This window comes from Pelophylax lessonae (genome assembly GCF_965119305.1).
Source record: "Pelophylax lessonae genome assembly, chromosome: 2".
In the NCBI taxonomy this organism is placed as follows: Eukaryota; Metazoa; Chordata; class Amphibia; order Anura; family Ranidae; genus Pelophylax; species Pelophylax lessonae.
The window spans coordinates 19,125,160-19,141,471 of NC_138769.1; the positions used below are offsets into that span (position 1 = coordinate 19,125,160).

Below are 16,312 nucleotides of genomic sequence, written 5' to 3' on the forward strand. Positions count from 1 at the left end.
CCACTAGGTGTCCTAAGCGCTCACCTCAATGCTCTTTTAAAAAAGCCTTAAATTGTATGCCTCAGCGTACTGCTCCTTCCTCCTTCTTGACGTTTGGGTACCATAATAAATTATCGATTTTCCTCCCTTATATATGCAGCAATATGCCAGGGGTTATCTGCGGACCTTTGTGTCTCCAAAAAAAACAAAGCGGGCCAAAATAGTGAAGTACGTCCCGTATATTTTATTAAATAAATAAGGGTAACACTCACATTGTATATCGTCTTGTTCAGAGCATAACAAACAAATCCTTGCCGATACGTCACTTCCGGTTGGCTATCCTACGCGTTACGCTGCGTACCCACGCAGCTTCTTCCAGGGATCTTCGTGGGTACGCAGCGTAACGCGTAGGATAGCCAACCGGAAGTGATGTATAGGCAAGGATTTGTTTGTTATGCTCTGAACAAGACGATATACAATGTGAGTGTTACCCTTATTTATTTAATAAAATATACGGGACGTACTTCACTATTTTGGCCCGCTTTGTTTTTTTTGGAGACACAAAGGTCCGCAGATAACCCCTGGCATATTGCTGCATATATAAGGGAGGAAAATCGATAATTTATTATGGTACCCAAACGTCAAGAAGGAGGAAGGAGCAGTACGCTGAGGCATACAATTTAAGGCTTTTTTAAAAGAGCATTGAGGTGAGCGCTTAGGACACCTAGTGGGCACCGCACAAAAGAGCACCTGCATGTGAAATTTGGATAAGAAGATTTGGTTGATCACCATATATTCATACATTGATTTTAAAGTACACTTTTGCACTTTATATTGAAACCACCTATTTAAGAGCACAATAATAATTTTATTAGATGAACACGTATTAAGTAGTTTATATATATATATATATATATATATATATATATATATATATATATTTATTTGTCACTCTATATTATATATGCACTGTTGTCTTAAGGAATATTAATTTTATTCAGCAGGTTTTACCACCTAATTGTTTATGAATTGGAGGATTTATATTTGATTGAATTTTATTTATTTTGTATACTGTGATGCATATTTTGTGAACATTATATGAGAAGCATTAAGGCACTTTTTCACATATATATTTATATGATTTAATTAATTTTACATTAGGCACCTTTAAAGCGCGGTACTCCCCCCCAACTATAAGTACTTGTATTGTGTAGGTTACCAATAATAGTACCTGCAGCATTAAAGGAGATAACCAAATATATAATAAAGACAGCGCGAGAATTTCACCAACCCCCTTACAATTGTACACAATGAATGGCTTCCATTCATTAAGAACATTTCTGCTGCATTCTCTGCTGGGTGCTTTATTCTTCTATATAAATAAGAAATTAAAAAAAAAAAAAAAAAAAAACTATCACATACAGTACACAATTTTTCTTTGCCCTGAATAAAAGAAAATATAGGAACCCAATAGGTTCTAAACCCGTGCAAATCAAAAACTAAAAAACAAATAAACTAAAATAAAGAGCTGCGTGTTGTAAAGTGTAAAAAGCACCTATACTGTGAAAAAGAAACAAAGAAACCGCGCTCTTACATCATAAAATACATATCACCAGGACTTGACAAACCCCAGGCCCAATTAGCTGCCTGGCGCCTGGGCACCAGGCAGCTAATTGCCTGCGGCAGGTGTCGTGTCACCAGACATCCCAAGTCTCCTGGTCACCCGCAAGTGCCGCGTGATTTTCCGGCTGTCTGTGCCAGCTGTGATAGAACGGAGCCGATGCTTCCTGTATAGTTCCAGCTCCATCCTGTAACAGGCGGAGTGATATCAAATGCACTCCGCCTGCCAGGAGACCAAGAGATACAGGAAGCATCAGCTCTGCATGCTTCCTCCAGTGTCGCTCCTCATACTTTCCGCCAGCAGTAGCCGCCAGCAGTAATTCACATGTGCTAGGGGTGACATCCAAGCCCCCAGCACATACACATACCTGTAATTATCCCAGCATGTGCAGTGTTTCTGACTCCTACCACCATGACCGCCAGCAGTAGCCACCAGCAGTGGCCGCCAGCAGTGACCGCCAGCAGTAAGTCACATGTGCTAGGGGTGACATCCAAGCCCCCAGCACATAACTGTAGATATCCCAGCATGTGCAGTGTTTCTGACTCCTACCTCCTACCACCGTAGCCGCCAGCAGTAAGTCACATGTGCTAGGGGTGACATCCAAGCCCCCAGCACATAACTGTAAACATCCCAGCATGTGCAGTGTTTCTGACTCCTACCACCATCACCACCAGCAGTAGCCGCCAGCAGTAAGTCACATGTGCTAGGGGTGACATCCAAGCCCCCAGCACATAACTGTAGATATCCCAGCATGTGCAGTGTTTCACACTCCTACCACCATGGCCACCAGCAGTAGCCGCCAGCAGTAAGTCACATGTACTAGGGGTGAATCCAAGCCCCCAGCACATAACGGTAGATATCCCAGCATGTACAGCGTTTCTGACTCCTACCACCATGACCATTTCAAATCACTGAAGTGGTCACGGTGGTTGGAGTGTTCCTTTAATATCTCTCAGAAGAAGTAAACCAAGTACACACGTGTCGAATGCCGGGCAAAATCAGCCGGTTCATTAAAAACTGCCCGCCACTGGGCCCGTGTGTATGGCAGCCAGTCTGACAGGAGCCGGCCATTCGGCATCCGCGAAAAAAAACTGGCTCCTAACTTTTTTAGCTGGCTCTTAGATTTCAAGCAAATTTGTCAAGCCCTGCGTATCACCATAGTGAATAAACAATAGTGAACAGACAAATACATAAAAATATCTTCATTTAAATTATAGAAAATACACGCAACTTTTATGTATTCTCTATCATTTAAATGAGGATGTAAGAGCGCGGTTTCTTTGTTTTTTTTCTTTGCCCTAAGCCTTTAGGTTTTCCTTCTACAAAAAGGAAAAAAAAAGAAAAAAAACTTGGCGATTTTTTATTGAGGGTATAAAGATACCTCACAGATGTGCGCTGTTTTCCTCCATACAACAAACTTTAGAACATCTAAATTAGCCTGAAAAGTTCTGATAACTGGAAGATTACAGAATGTCAGTTCTAGTAGCAGTGTCACCTGTGTGCCTGCGGGGGGCGTCCCCAAAGAGGTCTTTCACCACAGACATGGCACGGTCTGATCGCTCCAGGACATCCTTCATCTGATACTGATCAGAAAGAATCTAACAAGAGAAAAACAATTCACACAGAATAAACACCTCACCTACTTCTGATGATCGAATCCATACTGTACAAGTCTTTCTGATTACTGTTATCAATTCACATGTGCAAAGAACAACAAAGCAGCAGCATAGAATTATATAGCCCAAAATACGAAAATGTTTATTAATGACATTGCTTTTACCAGTTGAATCTGCGTACACTCACTGGCCACTTTATTAGGTACACCTTGCTAGTAGCGGGTTGCACCCCCTTTTGCCTTCATTCTTGGTGGCATAGATACAACAAGGTGTTGGAAACATTCCTCAGAGATTTTGCTCCATAGTGACATGATAGCATCACACAGTTGTTGCAGATTTGTTGGCTGCACATCCATGATGCCAATCTCCCGTTCCACCACATCCCAAAGGTGCTCTATTGGATGAGATGTGGTGAGTGTGGACTGTGGAGGCCATTGGAGTACAGTGACCTAATCTGGTGAGTGTAGAGGCCATTGGAGGACAGTGACCTCTAGTGAGTGTGGAGGACTTCGGAGGACAGTGACCTCTGGTGAGTGTGGAGGACTTCGGAGGACAGTGACCTCTGGTGAGTGTGGAGGACTTCGGAGGACAGTGACCTCTGGTGAGTGTGGAGGACTTCGGAGGACAGTGACCTCTGGTGAGTGTGGAGGACTTCGGAGGACAGTGACCTCTGGCGAGTGTGGAGGACTTCGGAGGACAGTGACCTCTGGCGAGTGTGGAGGACTTCGGAGGACAGTGACCTCTGGCGAGTGTGGAGGACTTCGGAGGACAGTGACCTCTGGTGAGTGTGGAGGACTTCGGAGGACAGTGACCTCTGGTGAGTGTGGAGGACTTCGGAGGACAGTGACCTCTGGTGAGTGTGGAGGACTTCGGAGGACAGTGACCTCTGGTGAGTGTGGAGGACTTCGGAGGACAGTGACCTCTGGTGAGTGTGGAGGACTTCGGAGGACAGTGACCTCTGGTGAGTGTGGAGGACTTCGGAGGACAGTGACCTCTGGTGAGTGTGAAGGACTTCGGAGGACAGTGACCTCTGGTGAGTGTGGAGGACTTCGGAGGACAGTGACCTCTGGTGAGTGTGGAGGACTTCGGAGGACAGTGACCTCTGGTGAGTGTGGAGGACATTGGAGGACAGTGACCTCATTGTCATGGTGTAGAAACCAGTGGTGAGATGATTGGAGCTTTGTGACATGATGCATTATCCTGCTGGAAGGAGCCATCAGATGATGGGTACACTGTAGTCATAAAGGGATGGACATGGTCAGCAACAATACTCAGGTAGGCCGTGGCATGTAAACAATGCTCAATTGGTACTAAGGGGTCCAAAGTGTGCCAAGAAAATATCCCCGACACCATTACACCACCACTACCAGCCAGAACCATTACCCCCTCCTCCCCTACACCATTACACAACCACCACCAGCCTGAACCATTACCCCCTCCTCCCCCACATCATTAAACCACCACCACCACCAGCCTGAACCATTGATAGAAGGCAGGATGGATACATGCACCAAATTCTGACTCTACCATCTGAATACCTCAGCTAAAATCCAGACTCATCAGACCAGGCAACGTTTTTCCAATCTTCTATTGTCCAATTTTGGGGATCCTGTGTGAATTGTAGCCTGTTTCCTGTTCTTAGCTAACAGGAGTGGCACCCGGTGTGGTCTTCTGCTGCTGTGGTCCATCTTCTTCAAGGTTTGATGTGTTGTGTGTTCAGAGATGGTATTCTGCACACCTTGGGTATAACAAGTGGTGATTTGAGTTACTGTTGCCTTTCTATCATCTGGAACCAGTCTGCCCATTCTCCTCTGACATCAACAAGGCATTTTCCTCCACACAACTGCCACTCACTGGATATTTTCTCTTTTTCCCACCATTCTCTGTAACCCCGAGAGATGGTTGTGTGTGAAAATCCCAGAAATACTCAGACCAGCCCGTCTGCCACCAACAACCATGCCACGTTCAAAGTCACCTAAATCCCCTTTCTTCCCCATTCTAAAGCTCGGTTTGAACTTCAGCAAACCTTCTTCACCACGTCTAGATGCCTAAATGCATTGAGTTGCTGCCATGTGATTGGCGGATTAGCAATTCGCGTTACCAAGCAATTAAACAGGTGTACCTAATAAAGTAGCCAGTGAGTGTAATTTTGCCTTCCCTGGTCCCTTCACTTCCTAAGCACCCCCCCCCCCCCAACTCATCAAAACGGTAAAGACGTTTTTAACCAGTTCTGGACCGGAAGATTTTCCCCCTTAATGACCAGGCCATATTTTGCGATTTGGCACTGCGTTAATTTAACAGACAATTGCGCGATCGTGCAACGCTGTACCTTAATAAAATAGATTTTTTTCCCCACAAATAGAGCTTTCTTTTGGTGGTATTTGATCACTTGTGCGATTTTTATTTTTTGCATTATAAACAAAAAAAGAGCGACAATTCTGAAAAAAAAAAAAAAAACAATATTTTTCACATTCTGCTATATGACAGTCCCAATAAAAAAAATGAAAAAATCAAAATTTAACATTTTAGGCCAATTTGTTTTCTGCTACATATTTTTGGTAAAAAAAAAAAAGAAAAAAAACGCAATCAGCATATTTTGATTGGTTTGCGCAAAATTTATCGTATCTACTAACTACAGGAAAGATTTTATTGTTTTTTTTTTTTTTACTAGTAATGGCGGCGATCTGCGATTTTTAGCGGGACTTCGACATTGCGGCGGACCGATCGGACCCCTGACTGACATTTCTGACACTTTTGGGGGTACCAGTGACATGACTACAGTAATCAGTGCTAAAAATATGCACTGTCACTGTAATGACACTGGCAGGGAAAGTGTTAACACAGTGGGTGATCAAGGGGTTAAATGTAAGCCTAGGGACGTGTTTCTAACTGTGGGGGGGCGTGGCTTGTGAAATGATCACAGAGACATGTGTTCCAATATAGAAGGAACACAGGCGCTCTGTGATCATTCCAGAGAGAAGAACGGTTGGCTGTGTTTACAACAGCCGACCGTTCTTCTCTCTCAGCGGGGAACGATCTCGAATATCAGGCGGCAATCGGAGCCGCTTGCCCCGTGCATCGATGTCCCCGCTGCAGAGTGGGGGCGGGTGCGCGCCGCCACATGCTCGGCCCCTAGCTGCAGGTGCGCGACCGACGCAGGAAGCCGCACTGCTGCAGTAAAAAATGTGGCGGGCGGTCGGCAACCAGTTAATATTGTGAAAACACTCTTCCAATACCTCCATCATCAGGGCCAGCCGCCTCTCCTCCATCGGGTCTGCAGCTCCTCCATTTTGTTTCCTCCACTTCTTCCTTAGGGATTTCTTCTGAAGCTCCCACTGCGCCAGCAGCTGATTCTTAGATTTGTGTATCTCGTGTCTGTGGGCCTAGAAAACAGACAAAAATGTAAGAAAAAACAGACATTGCCTAAAGCTAAAATCTGGAAAGATTGTTTACCCATTTCGCCCCCTTTCCTGACCTACACCAGCCCAGCCTCTCCAGGATGTGTCCACACCTCGACCCGATGTGTTCACACCTCCTCCATCCGATGTGTTCACACCTCCTCCATCCGATGTGTCCACACCTCCTCCATCCGATGTGTCCACACCTCCTCCATCCGATGTGTCCACACCTCCTCCATCCGATGTGTCCACACCTCCTCCATCCGATGTGTCCACACCTCCTCCATCCGATGTGTCCACACCTCCTCCATCCGATGTGTCCACACCTCCTCCATCCGATGTGTCCACACCTCCTCCATCCGATGTGTCCACACCTCCTCCATCCGATGTGTCCACACCTCCTCCATCCGATGTGTCCACACCTCCTCCATCCGATGTGTCCACACCTCCTCCATCCGATGTGTCCACACCTCCTCCATCCGATGTGTCCACACCTCCTCCATCCGATGTGTCCACACCTCCTCCATCCGATGTGTACACACCTTGACCCGATGTGTACACACCTTGACCCGATGTGTGTACACCTCGACCCGATGTGTACACACCTCGACCCGATGTGTACACACCTCGACCCGATGTGTACACACCTCGACCCGATGTGTACACACCTCGACCCGATGTGTACACACCTCGACCCGATGTGTACACACCTCCATCTGATGACTGGGGCCTCCGGTGTTTGTTTACATCCAGCCATTTGATTAGGGTAACTATAGGTCACAGCCTGGGGTACAAGGATGAGGGAGGCCGAAAGGTGTGCAAGATATTGCTACCCATCCTCGGAAATCAAGCAGCACGCTGGTGAATTATCCTGAGAACCCAAAGTTCCCCAGTCTGGGCACAGGTAGTGATCAAACACATGGACACTCAAGTTATCACAGCCTACAATAATGACAGCACCCCCTAGAGCAGGGGGAATGAATTAAAATTCACCGAGGTCTGATCAGTAAAATATTCTTCCAACAGAGGTCCGAATCGCATGTTTGTGGAGTGTCTCAGATCCTGCCCATCACAACTCCTCATTTTATATATCACAATCCCATTCTTACATCAGTGTCCTCAGGCCCCCCCCCCACCTCAGTTTTCCTTCACATTAACTCTTCCCCCCACCCCAACACTACCATCCTTTACATCAACCCCCACAGCTCACCCCTTTTACATCACCCCCCTTCCACAGCGCTGCCCCCCTTTACAAACCCCTCACTGCCCACCTTTACAACCCCCCCCCACATTACAACCCCCCCCAGCACTGCCCCACATTACAAACCCCCCCCCCCGAGCAATGCCCCCTTTTCATCTCTACCCCCCACAGCACTGCCCCCCTTCACATCACCCCCCCCCCCAGCACTGTCCCCCCTTTACATCACATCTCCCCTTCCCACCAGCACTTGCCCCCCTTCCCATTACCCCCACAGCATTGCTCCCCTTTATACCCCCCATAGCACTTGCCCCCCTTGCCTGCCTGGGCTTCATGGGATCCCAGCTGGCCCTCCTCGCTCAATCATCCCATGTGATGTTACACACAAGGCCAGGGATGGACATGAGAAAAGAAAAAATAATTTCCATCTAAAAAGAAGAAATTGCCAGGACCAAAGATCCCAGCAAAGAACTAGGTCCTTACTCCTGACTAGACAGAAAAAAACTGGAGTGCCTATAGCTGAGAGAGGGCGTATACCCCCTGGGACTGCCCTTTGGCGTAGGCAGACTTTTTTTCTGCATAGTGTCCTACTCCTGTAGGGGGCAGTATAACCCAAAGGTTATGAAGATCTGAAGCTGTGTCCGTCAATGAACAAAATAAATATGGCATACTGTGACCAGTGCAGTACAGCATCATCATCATATAACTGGTGACAGAATGTAACAAAAAAAAATTAATACCATTTTTTAACCACTTGCCACCCAGGCCAATTCCGACACTCCTCTCCTACATAAAAATCATAATTTCTTTGTAAGAAAATTACTCAGAACCCCCAAACATTATGTACAGTATCTCACAAAAGTGAGTACACCCCTTACATTTTTGTAAATATTTTATTCTATCTTTTCATGTGACAACACTGAAGAAATTACACTTTGCTACAATGTAAAGTAGTAGTGAGTGTACAGCTTGTATAACAGTGTAAATTTGCTGTCCCCTCAAAATAAATCAACACACAGCCATTAATGTCTAAACCGCTGGCAACAAAAGTAAGAACACCCCTAAGTGAAAATGTCCAAATTGGGCCCGAAGTGTCAATATTTTGTGTGGCCACCCTTATTTTCCAGCACTGCCTTAACCCTCTTGGGCATGGAGTTCACCAGAGCTTCACAGGTTGCCACTGGAGTCCTCTTCCACTCCTTCATGATGACATCACAGAGCTGGTGGATGTTAGAGACCTTGCGCTCCTCCACCTTCCGTTTGAGGATGCCCCACAGATGCTCAATAGGGTTTAGGTCTGGAGACATGGTTGGCCAGTTCATCACCTTTACCCTCAGCTTCTTTAGTCTTGGAGGTGTATTTTGGGTTGTTATGTTAGAATACTGCCCTGCAGCCCAGTCTCCAAGGGAGGTGATTATGCTCTGCTTCAGTATGTCACAGTACATGTTGGCATTCATGGTTCCCTCAATGAACTGTAGCTCCCCGGTGCCGGCAGCACTCACGCAGCCCCAGACCATGACACTCCCATCACCATGCTTGACTGTAGGGAAGACACACTTGTCTTTGTACTCCTCACCTGGTTGCTGCCAAACAGGTTTGACACCATCTGAACCAAAGTTTATCCTGGTCACATCAGAGCACAGGACATGGTTCCAGTAATCCATGTCCTTAGTTTGCTTGTCTTCAGCAAACTGTTTGCGGGCTTTCTTGTGCATCATCTTTAGAAGAGGCTTCCTTCTGGGATGACAGCCATGCAGACCAATTTGATGCAGTGTGCGGCGTATGGTCTGAGCACTGAGAGGCTGACCCCCCACCCCTTCAACCTCTGCAGCAATACTGGCAGAACTCATACGTCTTTTTCCCAAAGACAACCTCTGGATATGACGCTGAGCACGTGCACTCCTGTTAAGCCGCTGTATGGTCTTGGCCACCGTGCTGCAGCTCAGTTTCAGGGTCTTGGCAATTTTCTCACAGCCTAGGCCATCTTTATGTAGAGTAACAATTCTTTTTTTCAGATCCTCAGATAGTTCTTTGCCATGAGGTGCCATGTTGAACTTCCAGTGACCAGTATGAGAGAGTGAGAGCGATAACACCAAATTTAACACACCTGCTCCCCATTCACACCTGAGACCTTGTAACACTAACGAGTCACATGACACCAGGGAGGGAAAATGGATAATTGGGCCAAATTTGGACATTTTCACTTAGGGGGTGTACTCACTTTTGTTGCTAGCGGTTTAGACATTAATGGCTGTGTGTAGGACAGCAAATTTACACTGTTATACAAGCTGTACACTCACTACTTTACATTGTAGCAAAGTGTCATTTCTTCAGTGTTGTCACATGAAAAGGTATAATAAAATATTTACAAAAATGTGAGGGGTGTACTTATTTTTGTGAGATACTGTATGCTTTAAAAAAATTTACAGGTTACCCGTTTAGAGTTTAGAGGAGGTCTAGTGCTAGAATTGTTGCTCTCGCTCTATTGATCACGGCGATATCTCACATGTGTGATTTGAACGCCATTTACATATGTAGGCGCGACGTACGTATGTGTTCACTTCTGCGTGTGAGCATGCGAGGACAGGGGAGCTTTAATCTTTTATTGTTTATTTTACTTTTATTTTTGTATTTTGACTATTTCCCTTTACATTTTTTTATTATCACTTTTATTCTTATTACAAGGAATGTAAACATCCCTTGTAATAGGAACGGGGCATGACAGGTCCTCTTTACATAGAGATGTGGGGGTCTATAACACCCCACATCTCTCCTCTAGGCTGGAAGCCCAAACAAAAAAAAAAAACACACACGATCTCAGCTTCCTAGCTGAGGCAACGGCAGTGTTTACAAGTACAACTGCTGAGGCCAGACGTGACGTCATAACGATACGCACGGCCTCCGAAGGTCATAGAGATGACCAGGGACCATCGGATCCTTGGTCAGCTCTATGGTTAACGGCCGCCGCCGGCCTAATCATTCTCAGGCTTACTGGTCGCACGAGAGAGCTGGTAGATACACCAGGGGTCGGCAAGAAGGGGGGGGTGTCCCCTCCCGCCGCCTGTAAAAACAATCAAGCGGCCGAATAGCCATTATGATAATTTCTACAGTGCAAGGAATTGCAGTCTGACAAAGAAGATATCTGAATTATGCCTGCAGGTGAACCCATCATTCAGATATCACCATTCAAAATCTGTGACGTCATATGACATTGTTGGGCGAGAAGTGGTTAAAATATATTTTTTTTTTTTTTTTTTTTACATACTGTGACCAGAGAAATACATTGTTACCATAGTAACACTGTACCACTATGGGGGTTGATCAGCGTTTTTTTTTACATACTATAATTGGTTATAGCAGTGAATTCCACTGCTATCAGCAAATATTTTTACTGAATGACAGTGTGTAGACATTGTGTATTGTTGGGATTAGCTGTTATTGGTCACAGCTAATCACATGGTACAAATGGGCTGTGATTGGCTCTCTCTGTACCATGTGATCAATGTGACTAATTACAGCTAGCAACACAATTGTATACAATGAATGGCATGAAAGGAAGCCATCCATTGTTTACAATTGTCATGTAATCTGCTGTGATTGGTCACAGCAAACACATGACACTGGCAGCAGGCCGGTACAGCGATTAGTCATCCGCTGTGTCCACCGAACATAGCAGGTGACGTATCGTACCAGAGCGGCCACGTGAGGCGCGTTCTCGGGGGGGCGGCATATGATGTCCTCCCAGAACCATAGGGTTTCCGCCAGTCCGTCATTTTACAAGCAGTTACCAGAATCACCCCCATTACTAACAACTATAGAAAAAGTTTGGCACTAGCTGTCATTTTTAAAGGAGCATTGTAGCTACCTGGCTCCTGAGATTTGTCCAGCCCTGGCTTAATGGCCCGTTTATCTACAACCCTCTCTTCTCTACATCTGTTCAGAATTTAGAAAGCTTGTCTGAGCTTTCAGAAAACAGGAGGCAGAGAGCTGACATTACACACTACAGAACTCATTGAGAACTTGAGAGCTGACTGGATGGGAAGGGACACACCCCCCATCTACACAGCACACGAAACAGAGCTGAGTCTGCCAATCACAGGCTGTGTGCTGGAGCTCCCTCCGCGGTCACCCTTTTATCTCTTGGTGTCAGGAAAACTTGTCAGAAGTGATTCAGGCTGATTACAACTACTTTAACCACTGTGCCACTGAGTACCGTAGTACTACTGCGGCAGAGTGGCTCGTTATCGTCTGACGACGTAGACCTACGTCGTCGGACACTCCCCCTTGTGGGCGGCGCTGCGCGCCGCCGGAGGCTCGCTCCCGCTGTATTCATTCACAGCGGGAGTCGGGCCAGGGGAGGAGCAGCGGCGATCGCCACTGCTCTGCCCTGATCGTCGGGGATCTAGTGTGGAGATCCGCCTGCCTGTGTAAACACAAGCGGGCGGATCTCCCAAGTGACAGGGAGTGACAGATCACTGCTGAACACTCCGATCTGTCCCTGTGTCACACAGTCACCCCCCCCCCCCCACACGTCAGTAAGCCCCAGGCATACATTAACCCTTCCCTCTCCAAAAAAATTAACCCCTTCCCTGCCAGTGTCATTTTTACAGTAACAGAGCATATATATAGCACTGATTACTGCAGTAATGTCACTGGTACCCCCAAAAAAGTTTCAAAAATGTCAGTCAAGGGTCCGATCTGTCCGCCGCAATGTCGCAGTCCCGCAAAAAAAAAAAAAAAAAAAAAAAAAAAAAAAAAATCGCAGATCGCCGCCATTACGCGTTAAAAAAAAAAACACCAAAAATTACAGAAATCTTTCCCTTTGTTAGAAAACGCAATAACTTTTGCGCAAACCAATCAAAATACGCTTATTGTGATTTTTTTTTACCAAACATAGGTAGCAGAAAACAAATTGGCCAAAAATTTTAAAAAATTTTGATTTTTACATTTTTTTGGGGGGAATTTCATATAAAAAAAATGTGAAAAATATTGTTATTTTTTCAAAATTGTCGCTCTTTTTTTGTTTATAGCACAAAAAGTAAAAATCGCACAGGTGATCAAATACCACCAAAAGAAAGTTCTGTTTGTGGGGAAAAAAGGACGTAAATTTCGTTTGGGTACAGCGTCGCACGACCGCGCAATTGTCAGTTAAAGTCGCACAGCGCCGAATCGCAAAAAGTGGCCCAGACGTAAGACAGCAAAATCCTCCAGTGGTAAAGTGGTTAAGACATATCAAGTTATAGTGGTTGTAAAATCAGAAGGTTTTTTTTATCTGAATACATTCTATGCATTAAGATAAAAAGCCTTGTGTGTAGCAGCCCCCTAATACTAACCTGAGCCCCCTCTCTATCCAGCATTATCCTCGAGTGCCTCAGGTATCTCTCTCCTGGCTGAGACACAGCAACGGCGCCATTGGCTCCCGCTGCTGTCAATCAAACTCAGCCAAGCAAGAGAGAGAAGGGGCGGGGCTGAACAGCAGCCTTGTCTCTGAATGGAGCTGCAGCTCAGCTCGGGTGCCCCCCATAGCAGGCTGCTTGCTTTGGGAGCACTCAAAAGGAGTGAGGGGCCAGGAGCTCAAGCAAGGGATCGGGGAAGAGGAGGATCCGGGCTGCTCTATGTGAAACCAACTGCACAGATGAGGTAAGTATAACATGCTTGGTATTTTATTTAAAAAAAAAAAAAACTTTACAAAACTTTACAATCACTTTAAAAAAAGGGTATCGAAAAGCATCAGCTGGTGATTCCCCTGTTTAACCACTTCTGGACCAGAAGGATTTGCACCCTTAATGACCAGGACATATTTTGCGATTCGGCACTGTGTTAATTTAAGGGACAATTGTGCGGTCGTGCGACGCTGTACCTAAATAAATTTGACGTCCTTTTTTTCCCACAAATAGAGCTTTCTTTTGGTGGTATTTCATCACCTGTGCGATTTTTATTTTTTGCGCTATAAACCAAAACAGAGCGACAATTCTGAAAAAAAAAAAAAAAACTTTAATTTTCACATTCTGCTATATAAAACATGCCCAATAAAAAAAATGAAAAACAAATCAAAATACTCTTATTGCGATTTTTTTTTACCAAAAATATGTAGCAGAAAACAAATTGGCCTAAAATGTTAAAAGAAATTTGATTTTCCTTTTTTTTTTTTTTATATTTTAGTCCAATTTGTTATCTGCTACATATTTTTGGTATTTTGGTAAAAAAAAAAAAAAAAAAAAAAAAAAAAAAAAAAAAAAAATCGCAATAAGCGTATTTTGATTGGTTTGCGCAAAAGTTATCGCAGCTACTAACTACGGGAAAGATTTATGTCATTTTTATTGTATTTTTTTTTTTTTTTTTTACTAGTAATGATGGTGATCTGTGATTTTTTGCGGGACTGCCACATTGCGGAGGACAGTTCGGACCCCCGACTAACATTTTTGGGGGGGGACCAGTGACATTACTACAGTAATCAGTGCTAAAAATATGCACTGTTACTGTAATAATGACACCGGCAGGGAAGGGGTTAACATTGTGGGTGATCAAGGGGTTAAAGGTGTACCTAGGGGCGTGGCTTGTGAAATGATCATAGAGACATGTGTTCCTATATAGAAGGATCACAGGAGCTCTGTGGTCATTCCAGGGAGAAGAACGGTCGGCTGTGTTTACAACAGCTGGCCGTCCTCTCTCAGCGGGTAGCGACCGCGGTTGGCTGGCGACATTCGCGGCCACCAGCCCCCTGCATTGTCATCCCCGCTGCCGAGTGGGGGCGGGAGCGCGCGCCGCCCCCTAGCGCCAGGCGCGCGACCGTTGTAGTCCTATGTCAGTCCGCGCAGGAGGGACCGCCTGCCGCAGTAAAACTGGTTAAATGAGATGAACCGACATCCGGCCATCCAGAAAGTGCACTGTGCAATGTAGATGAAACAAGGATCCTCCACCAGCCGAAACCACTTGGCGTACACCTCCTTCTCTCTCAGCGGGGGAGCGATCGCGGGGGTCCGGTGGCAATTGAAGCCGCCTCCCTGTGCATCGGCTTCTTCACTGACAAGCGGGGGCGGGAGCGCGCCGGCCCGACTCACCCCTAGCTGCCTGCGCGTGACCGACTCATACCTACAGCGGTTTGCGCAGCAGCGGATGCCTGCCGCAGTATAACTGCAGCAGGCGGTTGTAAAGTGGTTAAAACAAGGGCATTAAAAAGCATCAGCTGGTGATCTCCCTGTTTAAACGTTATATGTGATAATAATAAGGATAATGGATTTCAGCTTATATAAATCACATAACAATAAAGTAAACCTCCATGAAGATTACTACAATCACTCACCAGTTCCTCTGGGGTAGCCCGGTGTACATTGAGATCTTGAACGGAGCTCTGAAAACACAGCAAGTGATGGGGTCATTGATCACATACATATCCTGCAGGTACTACATGTATAGATGAGGGAAATAACACAGACAGGAGCAGTGGGGAAGTCTCAGCATTTTCACAAGTTTTGGATCCCATTGGAGCCAAGTCCTAACCTAGCTGGTACTTCCAGGTACGAAGGAACATGTGACAGTTCTGGGCCAATCAGGGAAGTCCAAAGCCCTGTGTTAGCTACAACTTCAGCAACAGATTACCAACACAGGGCCCCCCGTCCTGTTCCACCTGGTGGCCAAATAGAACAGCCGGGGATGAAAGGAGGGCAAGTATTTGTGCCTGGGCAAGACTTCATTAAGAGAACCCGTTGCTGTGCTCTTCGTCGGTAAAGCAATGCAGGGCAAAAGCAAAGATTAAAGCTGAAACCCCAAAATTCAGCCACTTTGTAAAATGTGCTGGATATTTATGGGGTAAATCCAATGAGGTGCATGCCACCCTGTGGACTTATCTTTTTATTTAACAGTTTACATTTTTCCTGAGTGCTGGGAGTACAGCTATTGCTACATTTTCAGAGCTCCAATACTAAACCTTCTAGGTCCCAGCAGCTGCAGAGTTGGTTGCAGTTGCTGTGCCCGCCCCTCCTACTGCCCAATCACAATGCGCTATGTATTACGTGAAATCATTTACAAAAAAAACAAAGCCTTCTGTGAAAGCAGAAGGCAAGGGTGGGCACAGAGGCTGTGTGTGAGAATACAAAGTCTCTCCTGTAAGCTATTGCTATACTCCCGGCGCTCAGTAAAACTGTAAATAAGAGTGATTAGGTGGCATGCACCTTATTGGATTTAACCAACAGTATACCAGCACATTTTACAAAGCCTTCTGTAAATGTACAGCAGAAGAAAGGAGCGGGCAGAGAGGCTGTGTGTGAGAATACAAAGTCTCTCCTGTCAGCTATCGCTATACTCCTGGCGTGGCATGCGCCTTATTGGATTTAACCAACAGTATGCCAGCACATTTTACAAAGCCTTCTGTAAATGTACAGCAGAAGAAAGGAGCGGGCAGAGATGCTGTGTGTGAGAATACAAAGTCTCTCCTGTCAGCTATCGCTATACTCCCGGCGCTCAGTAAAACTGTAAATAAAAGCGATTAGGTGGCATGCGC

At 45.7% G+C, this 16,312-nt stretch overlaps 1 protein-coding gene across 1 annotated transcript in view; it reads right to left on the reverse strand.

Moving 5' to 3' along the window:
- The window catches only part of SPICE1 (spindle and centriole associated protein 1), a 70,349-nt gene that overhangs the window by 51,156 nt on the left and 2,881 nt on the right, over nucleotides 1–16,312 (reverse strand). The window contains exons 3-5 of the mRNA XM_082247264.1: nucleotides 15,116–15,163; nucleotides 6,453–6,599; nucleotides 3,096–3,198 (exon numbers count right to left, since the gene is read on the reverse strand). Of these exons, the coding sequence (XP_082103390.1) occupies nucleotides 3,096–3,198; nucleotides 6,453–6,599; nucleotides 15,116–15,163 (298 nt within the window). The remainder of the gene's footprint in view (nucleotides 1–3,095; nucleotides 3,199–6,452; nucleotides 6,600–15,115; nucleotides 15,164–16,312) is intronic.